The sequence below is a fragment of the Diplotaxodon limnothrissa genome, linkage group LG18, assembly GCF_057381915.1.
Source record: "Diplotaxodon limnothrissa isolate DT_005_m linkage group LG18, D_limnothrissa_male_GT1.1, whole genome shotgun sequence".
NCBI lineage: Eukaryota > Metazoa > Chordata > Actinopteri > Cichliformes > Cichlidae > Diplotaxodon > Diplotaxodon limnothrissa.
The window spans coordinates 6,009,845-6,023,470 of NC_140613.1; the positions used below are offsets into that span (position 1 = coordinate 6,009,845).

A 13,626-nucleotide genomic window follows, 5' to 3' on the forward strand; every position below is an offset into this window, starting at 1 on the left:
AAAATGTTCAATTAAATTAATTCTAGGAACCAACACTGCAGCTCCTGTGCCAAGTGAAAATGACGTCAGTGGCCCAAATAAGATGTCTAATATTGATCGTTCAGAGAAAACAATGAAAACTTCAGTCGGATTCAGTTGGATTATCAAAGTAGGTTAATTTCCCCGAGAAGGAGTTTACAAAATAATATTTAGAGTAAATTTCTGTTCTGTTCTAATTATTCTATTAATAGGATGTTTTTTATCTTCCATTTTTATCATCTTGCCTCCCACTTGGTTTACCATTTTAACCAGTCTTTTAAACTCAAACTACTACAAACTACTTAATTTTATATTCCGTACTGATAATTTCCCCTCTCTCACACACACACACACACACACACACACACACACACACACACACACACACACACACACACACACACACACACACACTTTTATCCTCTTGTATCTCTCTCTCTCTCATCTTTCTTCTTGTCTTTTTTTTTGTTTTTGCACATCTCATTACACCCACAGTTTCTATAAGCAGTCTTATTTCCCTCTTCAATACAGCAGATGAAAATCTCTATTGAACCTTGGTTGCTTTCTGCCAAGCGCCATCATAATTGCGATACATACCTACTCACTTCAACAACCCACCACCCACGGCACCACTACCTCCTCATCCCAACTCCCCCACCCTGCCTCCACCTCTCTCTCCTCTCTCTCCGTGCAATATGAGGCTGCCGGCAAGATGTGAAAGAGCGGCCTTTTTGATGTGTTCAATAGGCACAAAGATACTAATTACCCCAGAGAGTTGCACCAGAGTTGTGTTCAGGAGAGATGACTCCCTCTGCAGCCCTTTGCTGCTGCAGAGTGTCTCTGTTGTTTTACACAAGCGTACAGCCAAGCTAAAACGTTTGGCAAACGCACCCACAGTATATAATGCATGCATATAAAAAGCTTAGGTCACATACAGATGAAAATAGATTTGAGTTTTGACAACAAGGTCTGAACTTCTGCAGGTATGTTTACTTTATCTCCGTGAGATGAATCCATATCTGCAGAGGTGTCACCGCTGGAGAGTGGCATGAAATAAAGTGTTTGTCAAGCATTCAGTCAGTGTGTGGGCCACAGTCTGGTCAGGATGATTGCTGAAATTGTTAAATCATAGCAACAAATGTATAAAACGATGAGAGGGAACCAAGGAGACAGACTAAGTGACTCTAATGTGTCTATGATGATTAATTTTGTGTAGGTGATGGAGATGAATGCAAATTTTAAAAGCCTCTTCAGAGCAAATTCAAAAAGTGTAAGTGGACTTTTTCATCACAACATTTCATACATATAATATGGTGCCTTTTCTTTTTAGAACAAGAGACCCTCATCCCCATAAAATTAATTTAAACCTTTAAATTGTTAAATTCTAAATTCACTAATAACAATTTTCCTTTTCCAAAAGAAGTCTATAAGGAGTCAAAAAGTATTATTGTTTTTAACCCAATCTTAAAATCAGGAAGGAAAACAGAGGATATTTGATGACTTGGATAAAAATCATTACCTACTCTTCAACAAATGAATGTGTCCTGAGGGAGAGGTGATAGGTTGGTGGGTTTAAATGAGCAACAGTAGACTATGGGGTGCCTGTTATGAAATCATTTTTAGACCAAACATGGTGGGAAAAAAATATGTTAAAGAAATCTTCCCATTCAAAGTCTGAAGCATTAAACTGATGAATGTAGACAAGTAAGACTGCAGTTTTTAGGTGATATGCCAATGCCATGTTGTCGAACTGTGATTTGCAAAGTTTACACTCTAACTTTTGGACATGTATACCAATAAAATCCTTGGTCAGCATCTGTGATCTAGTGTCAGTTAGAAGCTGCCTTAGGTTAAGTAGGTCCAAAGTTTTGGGGGAATTTTCTGGTTTGGTGCTCCTGCTACCAAAATACACCATGATGTTGCTCTTTCTTCTTCTAAAAGTAACACCAGGGATGTTCCAGACAAAGAGAATTGGGCTAAGTCAGACCATACTGACTAAACACTCTAATTCCTCTAATTACAAGCAATGGTTTTACTCAGATGCAGTTGGGATTAGGAAATAATTGCACTTGCTTTAGTTGAGCGATTAGTTATGACGTAGATTTTTGATAACCAATTCATTTCAGTTTTATTTATATGTTACCGAATCACAACAGCAGTCGCCTCAAGGTGCTTTGTATATTTATAAATATATATGAAGATATAAAACTTACACCCGCTGAATTAATATGTATACGTACACATACAGGAACAACTCTGGGTTTTTGCAGTATTTTGTGATACCAGCAATACTGTCAGAATAATGATAGAAGCATCCTCTGCTACATCCAGAACGGTGGATTTTCAAAGATCACGATGTTTTATTCATCTAACAAATGTATGCAGTCAGATATGCTTTTACTGTGCCCATTTAATAATGGTTGATGTTTAGTCGTTGGAGTATAAACATAAAATGTAACTCAAATGGACTCCTTTTAATTGCATCTATGCTGTTTAATAATAGTAAACCTTTCCCAGTGGACTGGGTTTATTAGGAGCCTTCTGTGTAGACGAGGAGTTGATGTCTCATTTAACTTGAAGTCCATGTTGTTGTTTCCACTGAGGAAATAAAACCGATAGGACACTGAGAATTCTGGTAGTTTGTAAGTCACAGCGTGCTCATCAACACGGGCCGTGATAATGTTGGTTTTTAGTTAATGTTAGCAGGCTGTGAGCTTTTTCAGTTATGTCATTTCCTTTTAATCCACTTCAGTTTTGGCCTGAGAGAGAAAAGAGCAGAGAGATTGAAAACAGAGAGAGCAGATGTATCGTATTACACAGACTGGCCTGGAAGTGTGCTTCAGCACCTTGGACAGCTCCACGGTCTCAGTGAAACAAACTGTAGCTCTGAGTTGTCCAAGCTGACTCCATCTAATAATACCAGTGTCATGTAGAAAAAAATTATTTTTTCAAAATGTCAGGAAATCAAGGAAGGAACATGATAGTTTTAAACCAGCCCGCTACTCTTTGAAACCGAAAGGTCAGATTGTTTTCTCAACCCAAGTTCTCCGGGTGGAGAAAAGTTCAAAAAGCAAAAAGCCACTTACCAATTTTCTTAACCGTTTTTTTCTTCATGCCCCTCCCATCTTTCATTCTTCTTCTTTGTTTTTTTTACCGTTTACCCAATTTTCCTGCTTTTTCATCCACGCAGCTTTTTATTGCATATTCTTCTTACCCTATTGCCTTTTTTTGTGTTTACTCTTCATCCTTTTCCACTGCTTTCCCAATTCTGTTCTGCCTTTTTCTTGTCCACCATTTTGAAAAGTGCCTACTTGTGACTTCTCATACTTTTGTTTTGCAGTGACAACTGTAGAAAAAAACAATAACAAAAGAAAACAAATCACAGTTAGCTCATTTGAATTTCACACCATGATGTGGGACCTGAGTAGCAAATTTGATGGCAACAAACCTGGGTTACAGTCGGTATGTTTCGGGAAAAGTTGAGTCGTTCGGTGAACCGTCACAGCAGGAGATCAAATCCATTACTAAGCAAGACAAGTTTGGCTCTGCTTTGAAAAAGTAAATATTTATATCTAATGCCCAGCCATGCACTCAAGTGAGGCAACTGTTGAGTGATTAATAAAAATCACCAGCTTCAAAGAAAGGAATAACGTGACTGCTCGTGAGCTGCAGTGCCCCTCCTCTCCACCAGCCCTCCCACCTCCCTACAAAAATTAATTGCCTCTCGTAAACCCCTGGCAAATTCCATGTCATCATCCACCCACTGATTTTAATTTGAGGCGAAACAGCTTTCACCATCTTATCTACGTTAATGTATTACTTGGTCCCATGTGACTGGGACCGAGATCCCCCCGCCCCCAACACCTCCCCCACATCCTCTCTGCTTGTGTCTTAAGAGGATTAGGCGACTCTATATATAAAGCACATTATCTTGTCGTTTGTTGCTGGCCAAGTAAGTGTTATAGATTATGCTGCAGCGGAGGCCTCCGTCGAGATTAGCCATGCTGGGAATCTGTTGTGGTTTTCGTAGCTCACCATCAGGCCAGCTGGGATGTGATCTGTAGAGTTGATAGGTCACAGGGCAATAGCTGGAGGATGAATGTGCGTCGGGAAATGGATGTTAAATCACTCTAATGTGGTCTGCCGAGGAGGAGGAAGAAGCATTCAGCTGCGGAGAAGTTAGCCTCGTGTCAGGATGATGTCAGCTTTTAACTAAAAATAAGATAGCTGCCTCTGTGTGAAAGATGGATGAAAAAAAAAAAAGATGGATGTCGATGGATTGGTTATGATGCATTATGTGTTTGTGTTGAGTTCACAAATGGGAAGATTGTTGCCTGAATTGTTGCAAAATACTTAGAGCATGAAATTTCATTAGTTCTTAATTGGACCCTCAGCATTAATTGTATCTGCAAATAGACTTAAGTTTTAAAGTTACTTACTTGTTGAAGTGGCACCTTGTTCTAAAATGTATATAATGCAACATCGATCCATCTTTTCTTGTCCTCATGAAAGCTTTGGAAGCCTTTTTGTACTTCCTACACCGATGCAGAATGCATCAGATATAAAGAAGACTCTTTTAAGACATTTAGATTAGCTCTTAAAAGCCTCATCACTGGCGCTGATAGCACCTTATGTAAGATGTTTGTTCCAGTATGACACCATTAGTGCAGGAAGAAGGTGCTGTTCCACAAGGAGAAAAAAAATCTCTGTAACAAGTCTCTTATTCTTGGTTTTAACAGCTAAATTTACGAGTTCAGCTACATTTTCAAAGTAAAAGTGCAGATTCTGCAGATGGTCAGTGTGAAGCTAACCTCCAGTCAAAAATAATTCATCATCGGCACAGAAACTGTTATTACCGTTAAATAAATATAGTCAGGTAATATGTATTCTGCTCTAACATGAAGTGGAGCATAAAATAGAAATGCTGAAGTAGAGCACAGGTCCCCTGAAATTGCACTCGAAGTGGCTTCGATAAATGTGTTTTCCACAACTGGATACCCTTCCCTGCTGAGTAACAGTATCCCACAGTGATTTCTTTCCACCCACTTCCCCTTTCTTTTCACTCTCTTTCGATCCAAAATGGCTGCTGCATTACGTCAACCTCCCTATGCGACCACCAGCTTTCATGCTCCCATTTCCTACAGGTGCTTAGGTGGCGCGTCAGAGCCACAATGGCGGCTCGAGCAGAGTCTTATTGCGTAGCGGGTTTTATTGAGCACCTTTGGCAGCTGTAAGACCCCCCCCCCCCCTGCAGTAAGGGGATTATTCAGTCTTTGGCCGACACATGGTGATCTCAGCACCTCCTGATTGGATTGCAATAATCCCTTTACACAGCCAGAAAACCCTATTACTCTGGCATTAGAGAAGGAGAGAGAGGGGCAGGGGGTAGAGGGCAGTTGGGGGGAGGCATCAGATTTGGACTCTGTGTGTGTGTCTTCTGTAGGACTGTGTGTCTTTCTGCACCCTAAGTTATATACGTGCTTTCTATGTGCATGTGTATATTCTGTCATTTTGTGTGTGTATTTGAGTGTTTGCTTAGTGTGTGTATCTTGTTGCCTGCGTATGTTTCTTTTGTGTCTTTGCAGTATGTGGGTGAACTATTTTTTGTACATGTGACCTTACGAAAACCTTTATGTGTGGTTTCTACTTCAGATGTGTGTATGTGCATTTTCTTTGTGTGCCTTTTGATGGATCGGGCCTCCCGCTGTTGATAAGCGGCTGCGTGCAGGTGGAGGGTCGCAGCTTGTGACCTCCTGTTACATCATTGCTGCTTTTAGCAGCTCTGAGACAAATTTAATAGAGAGCTGATACTACAAGGAAAGTCTGTGTGTTTCAGTAGGGTTGTGTGTATGTGCGTGTGAATGCAGTGTCATGTGTAAAGCCTGCTGTTCAACAGTGAGTATTTTGAGCTCACTTAATGAAACTAACAAGCCTCAACACTTAGACGTTAGCCATTGGAGTAGGCATGTGCTTGTATGTTAAAAATCATATACGTGCATTTCATCTGGACAGTTCTCCATTTTCTTCCGCCGCGCGGACATCTGCTCAGGTCGACTTCCATTTTTAACAAACTCCTCTCATTTTAGCAGAAAGCCATTAGGCCTTTTTTGGAAGCTAATTCTGATTAAGATCAGTCCCATTTGTAACTGCCACCATAAATCACCGCTGGTACCATTTAAAGAACCACACCAGCTCATTCCGTTGCCTCATCCATTAAAAAACGAGCCTACCGTCCATATTTTCCGAGCACGGGCTGCTCATTTTCAAAGCTGCTTAAAAAACAAAGCATCACTGTTCACCATCAGATACCATTACCATGGCTTTGCCAAGTGTTATGGTAATAATTTGTAGGCAGTTGATCAAAGTCAGTGAATTAATTAATAGGTAATAGGTAATGACATACACTGCTAAAGATAGGTGTGTCTTATAAAGTGAAATAGCAATATGCATTTTGGCACTAATACTTTGGTTTAATGGCACCACTAGATAATTATTTGCTTTCATTTGAATGTTCCTGGAGAAAAAACTCACAACATTTAATAAAGATTAGAAAAATGTAGCTTCTAAAATAGAGGATCGTAATTGGTTTAGTTCAGATGGTTGTCATCCTGAACCAGAAATTTTAAGGATTGCCTTTAAAAGAATCAGAATTTTAAGGCATGACCATATTGAGCCAAAGCACAATAAAAACAATTGCAATCAAAGATTATTAAAAGAAGGGAAACCCTATAATGAATACACCGCAGCAAGTTTCATGTATATAAATCTGTCTCTGATAGGAAAGTATAAGCCTGACTCACCTACTCTATTGACTCTTTTCCTCCAGTCCTACATGGAAGATCACCTGAAGAATAAGGATCGCCTGGAGAAGGAGTGGGAGGCACTGTGTGCGTACCAAGCTGAACCCAACGCGTGCACCATCGGCCTCAAGGATGGCAACGCGAAGAAGAACCGCTCCGCTGCTGTTGTAGCATGTAAACAATGACTTTCTCTTATTCTTTCCGTTCTTGCCACTGTGTCTTAAAGGTAGTAGTAGTGTACAATGTACAAGTAGATTTTATAGGAGACTTTAATTAATTTATTGACAAAGTGTGAACGATTGCCTTTAGTATCAACAAAATTGGATAATACCGTGTTTTAGTTTCTCTAACATGTTTAAAACCTAAAAGGTGTTGCAGTTCTGTTGGCAGAGACACAAAAAGAAAAGACTGCATTACTGGTGGAGCACAAAAGCCATCAGTTCTGAGTGGAACCAAAATTCGGCTGTTACACCTCCTGATGTCAGTCGTCCAAACATGGTGGCATTACTCTCAGCACCTCTCAACAACACTCCCCTTATATTCTGAGCTCAGCCTGTATTATCAGAAACCTGGAGCAGATGCAGCTAGCAGAAGGGTTGTAAATTAGTTTTCTATTAAAGCTCTCCTGCACCGACCTCATCAATGATTAAAATTTCTAAGCTTCTGTGGAAATAGCCCATCTAAAAAAGTGCTGTCCCATTCTCTCCACCAGGCCGAGGCTTAATGAAATCCAGGTTGTCAGCAGGGAAAGCAGTTTGTCAGGAATAAATTGTGCTTCCTATTTGAAGCACCACTGGCTTCTTCAAGAAAAAAAAAAATTCTGAACTGTTTTGCCGATCACCGGAGGCTTCGGAGGAGTGCTCGCAAGAGTAGAATGCACAAACTCGGAAAGTTTGTCCCTCTTAAAAATTCACAGGATCCCAGATGATTATGGCAGATTCTCTCAAGGCTAAACGAAGCTCCTCAGTTTTAATTTAGTTCTAGAAATCACTAAATGGATGATCTGCCTACCTCACAACAAACACATTTTCCTATGCAACTCAAATTAACCAGTGTTTGCCCAGTTACCTCAATGGAAAGACCTTTTTTGTTTATTTTTTATAGCTCCATAATTCTTGATACAATTTCAGCCTCATTGTGTTAAATATGATCAAAAAGTTCTGTCTCTACCTATAAAAAATAAAAAATACCCTAATTTTCCCTTCAAGGTCATCTTCTCGTGCACTTCTGGACTCTGTTCAGTGGGGCTGTTATATAGCTAGAGCAGAGGTGTTGAACTCCAGTCCTCGAGAGCTGGTGTCCTGAAACTTCTGCATGTGTCCCTGCTGCAACACACCTGAATAAAATTTGTAGGGTATCAGCAAGACTTCACTGCATGGTGGCAACCCCCAACTCTACTCAAGTAAATTTAAATAAAAGTGTAAGTTTGATTTAAAAAAGTACTTCTAAAACTACATGTTCATTCACTCTTGAGCTGCTGTAACATAAATCAAATGGCTGAATTGCCACCTCAGCATGCAGTCAAGTTCTATAGACTCTTGCTAATGACCTACTAATTTTATTTAGGTGTGTTGCAGCAGGGACACATGTAAAAGTTTCAGGACACCGGCCCTCGAGGACTGGAGTTTGAAAGCTGTGAGCAATGCCGACAGCATGCGAGAGTATAATCGTAAGAGGTAGAGCAGCCAAATATATTAATGTGTTTATTTTGCTCACAGCTCTTAATACAAAGGCAACAGTGCACAGCAGAGTTTCAAAACTTTTGTCTCATGAGTGTGAAGTGTTATGTGAATTTGTTAGAGGTGCCCTACAGACACACAGAGAAAGTTAATAATCAATTAATAAAATCTCTGAGGAAAAGTAAAGAAGATATTTTCTTAAACAAGTCAACTAGTTTCCTTCTGAGCTCAAAGTAACCTTGTCAAAGCAGAAGGGAATCCACGCTTCATGACATGTTGGCATTGTTACTTATAATCCAGCTTTCTTAACACGTATACAGAGAGAGCCCTCATTATAATGCATATAGCATGACCAAAGAACACTTACACTGCAAAGACGAAATATGCTGAATTCTTCCATTTTTGTTTCAGATGATCACTCCAGAATCACCTTGAAGGTGGAGAGCAGCCAAGGCAACTCTGATTACATCAATGCCAGCGCGATCGTAAGTACCTCCTCTGCATTCTAACTCGGTGCTTCACGCCGCTGCTATGCTAGGCTGCCACAGCCCCCACGGGGCTTCACAGAAACAAAGGCAGCCTACCGTTGTCCAATATAAATTTTGATGCAATGCTTGCTTAGTTTCGGTGGCAGCCTCTCACAATATGTATGTTCTGCACCATGAATATTAATGATTGTTATACAGCAAACACCCCAGGTGAGTATTTGCTCTGGGGAGGTGTGGGAAAGGACATGCGTGAGGCTCTCGATTCACTTCTCATTTGTGGAAACAAAATTGATCCGGAGGGTCCTGGGAAACTATTGTTTGTGACCTTGGGTTATGCTAATTTGACACTACTTTGTGTTTACTATTACAGTGTGTCTGCCTTACTGGGGTCTTTTTCTTTTTGGCACGGTACAGATTTAAACAGCCTGTAGGAAGGAAAGGGGTAAGAAAGAGCCATATGAATTCAGTAAGTGAGTGTATCAATTTGGAAACCAGTGTTGAGTAGTAGGTTTACGTTTCCCTTGAGGCAGATACAGTGGTATTCCATTAAAAGCAACAGAAACGCTATGCATTTCAAATCTGGGCGTTACACCAGAACGTGGCTCCGTGTGTGTGCGATTGTGTGTGCGCAGGCGAGAGCATGTGAGAGAAGGAATCAAAACTATACAGGAACAAAAGAGCAACCTTGTCTAATGTTGCAGGCACACAAACGAAGCAACACACGTACCCACATACTCGCTAAAAACACGCAGTGCACCATGCTGAAACCAAAAAGAACACACAACCTAAAAAACTAACAAGCATGCATGAACAGCTGCACATGTAATGTACCTACACACACACACACTGCAACATTAAAAAACATCCATTCCAATGGTGTCCATGCAAGGTGCTTGTCTTTCCATCGAGAGTAACTGAAGCACCGTGACACAATTGTATGGTGTTGTCCCGAAAAAATAAAATGCTGCACATTCACACCAAAGCAATTATCTGTATGTTAGAGTAGCTGTTTTCTACCAACTGTCGAATGTAAGGTTGATCCATGTGTTCTGATTCGACATCATTTACATGAATTTACATGATTAAATTAGGTGAGTAGTAATGGGGTTTGAATTGGCTCTGCTATGAGCAAGTTTATTGCATAATGCAGCCGTTGGTCAGCCTGGTTTCAATGCCTTGTGACTTTTCTTCCTTAACTTTAATGTGGAGGATCAAGGATTACCATTTTACATGATGCAGTTTAGACATATAAGGTCGCTAAACTCACTTTTTTTTTTTAGCTCTTTGAGTCTGGAACAACTACAAGTTACGCTAACATGGCAATTCACTAATTAAGCAACAAAAGCTGAACATTTAATTCTGTCTTTTTACAAGTTTGAACTATATCATTGCCATCGTATGTTTTAAAAGAAAAGCAGGAGGATCACAAACTTCTTAGGAACGTTTTTATTGGTTATCCTGTATTTGTTAATCAGAGTTTTACAAATGCTTTGTGTGGCCTAAAGTCCAACGCACACACATAATCAGTCACTCAGTTGCACAAAGTTACTCAGAAACACGATCAATCACTCAGTTCCTCCTTTAACACACAAACACCGTTAGTCTAAAACAGACTCAATAGTTTCCTTGCAGACTCAATCAAACGCACACACTTTCTAAGACATAATCAATCACTCACGTATTACTCAGACACACACACACACGCTTATTTTGGTGCATGTCGTGTGCAGATAACACTGACTTTAAATCAGCCTCACAGTGTTTATTGGCAGTCCGGTTGAAGTTTTTGATTAAGGTTTTAAAAGAGTTGCACTGAAGAAAATTAAAGCAAATATTGCATTTTGTTACCACTCTCGTTCGACATCACAGTGTGTTAATGCATCAGGGTGTAGCACAGGCTGTCCGTCCTGAAACGTTACCCAGCAAACAGTGCTGCCAATTTCACTGAAAAGAGCTTTTGCGTGTCCAAATGACCTCAGTTAAAAGAAATAACCCAGGAAAAACCAAGGATCTAACACTATATGACAAACTACAACAGGAAACACAAGTTCCCAATGCAAGTTTGCTTGTTATCTTAAAGTGTGGTCACACTTTACCACCAATGTAGATTAGCTTCACCTGTGATAAATAAAATATTTTCAATTTATGGTTCAGCGGGAAGTCTACACCGTGACCTACAACGTAGCCGCAGACCCCTCTGAACCCTTCAACAGAAGTCTAAGTCAGGCGTTATGGGACTGGACTGCAGTATACTCAACTACCAGCCAAACTCACTGACAAGACAGCTTGCTTGTTGGTATTCTTCAAAATGTAAAGTAAAGAGAAAAAGTGGTTAAAAAAAAGGAGCAGGATCAAAGATTTTGACTTGTTATGAAGACAAGTCATGACAGAAGTTTTAAAAAGGATCTGCGCATGATGAGTTTTGTCTCAGTGATAGAAGCGTTATGATTATCGTTTCCTAAAATAGACTCACAATTACAACTAATTCACATAGCTGGCAGCCAGCATTTTAACCCCAACACACAGACACACACCAACACACACACAGAGGTGTCAGATTGTAGTAACATCATCAGACTAGTCAGACTCCTTCCTTCCACAGAAAAGACAAAAACCCAATAACAAGGATAATTACACACGTCACATCCTACACTTTTTTTCCCTCATTAACAGGAGTGTGTGTGAAAGACAGAAAGACGGTTGTCCTTTCGCAATGTCACTAATGGTGGGGTTTAATTCTGGATACACTTTGCGATGTCAGGAAGCATTGTGTCTCCGCAAAGAAAGGGAGGGTGGAGAAAGAAATAAAACGACAGATGTCAAGAGTAGAGAGCCCTCCTGGTGCGTCTTTCCTTCTCTGCTCATCTTTTCATCTTTATAGTGACTCTGCATTTTCTCCCAGCCTGCTGTATCTTCCCCTACCGTTTTCATCTTCATCCATCACAAGGTTTCAAACTTTACAATCTCTTTTCTGCCTTACCCGACCCTTTTCTTATAATTTCCCAGATCTTACCACTCTGAATCTTCCAGTTTCTTCTGTGTTTTTTCTAAACCAGGCTCTGTATAGGCAAGGGGAATATTAGTGCTTCATTGCAGTCGCGGATCTGAGTGAAATTCTGAAAACCTCTTATGTGACTGGAAGGCAATAGATTTTAGCTTCTGATGCTTCTAAGACACTCATATTGTGTAACGCTTAGTTCTGCTTACTGGGTAGAAATGTCTCTCGCAGACATGACATAAATATTCAGGTACATGGACAATCAAATTAAATGTTTTCTGTCATTTTGCTACAAGTCCAGCACTGATGTTAAATAATAACCTCGAGAAAAAAACTAAAAGAAATATATGTAAATGACTGTCCACATATTTTCTTGGCCTTGAAAAGTGCACTTCTGCCTCCAGCTATTTTTTGTCCGTGATGCAGTTCTCGCCGTTTTAATGAGCAAAACTCGCTGCCACCGTGTCGCCTTTTCTCTCTCTAGGTAAAATTATTTTAAGTTCATTAGAAGTGCATTATTGTTTGGCATTCATAAAAGGAACAGAGGGCCATTAAAGACAATTTGGTGTGCGGAAAAACCCCATAAATTATCTGTCTTCCCTCTGTAATTGCTTCCAGCTAAATTGGTCAGCCAATTATTACATTTACTATACAATTTGCATGGTAATTGGCAGGGTTGTCACTCACTTGCTCGCGAATTCAGCTCACGTTCATCTCCTGTCTTTTGCTCTCGACGCCTCCGCCACCCTTCTGGAATTTTCATTAAGTTAAGGAAGAAGTCTGAGCTACTCTGCAAACGCTAAGCTCCTTCTCTAAGAAGCTTCTAGCAATGAATTTCAGTACTTTAAACAGGGGGAACATTTTACTAACGCACTTAGATTTGCTCATTTCGAAAGCACTGAGGATTTTTCCTTGTGCATGGGTGTGATGATTCATGTCCCCTCATTAGTTCTTAAAAGTGTCTGTGAACGAGGTATTTAGCCATTTTATATTATATTATATTGCGTCCAATATCAATTTATTTTTTACACCAAGAAAAAGACACACTGTAGAACATTCCTGGAGGCCCATTGGAGCATAGTGTTTTTTTTCCATGTATGGACAAAGATCAATTTTGTAGAATTGCTTTTCCTTATTTGTTCATGTCAGATGTGTGTAGTGCCTAAACCCGGAGACGCAGAGGTGGATTGTGATGAACTAAAAGCAAGCCATTTATTAAGCATGGAAAATACATTACGAAAGAAACTGAAAACTTTCAACTACATTTGTGAGACGTAAGGCTAGGGCTCGCTGGGAGACATGAGAGGAAAGTGAGCTGCCACCCCGACAAAGGCAAAAGGAAAGAGAGCAACTACACATATACAAAAGGTTGATTAGAGGAGTGGAGACAACTGGAGAAAATGAGACATGGCTGAAAAGAATCATAACAGACGAGTAAAGGAAGCAAAATTCAAGACAATGCACAAGGAACATGGGCTCACCAAAATAAAACAGGAAGTGAAGCTTAATACAAAAAACTTTAACACAGGAGGAAAGAACGCTAAGGGAGGAACTGAGAATAGACTAGCTTTATTGTCATTGTAACAAATGAAATTAAAGGTGCACACTCATTAGAAAAACACAAACATAAACACATGCGTGCA

The 13,626-nt window shown here is 40.0% G+C and overlaps 1 protein-coding gene across 1 annotated transcript in view; it reads left to right on the forward strand.

Moving 5' to 3' along the window:
* LOC146612969 (receptor-type tyrosine-protein phosphatase N2-like) overlaps window positions 1-13,626 on the forward strand; it is a 210,293-nt gene that overhangs the window by 168,926 nt on the left and 27,741 nt on the right. The window contains exons 15-16 of the mRNA XM_085377709.1: window positions 6,845-6,992; window positions 8,909-8,982. Coding sequence (XP_085233835.1) covers window positions 6,845-6,992; window positions 8,909-8,982 — 222 coding nt within the window. The remainder of the gene's footprint in view (window positions 1-6,844; window positions 6,993-8,908; window positions 8,983-13,626) is intronic.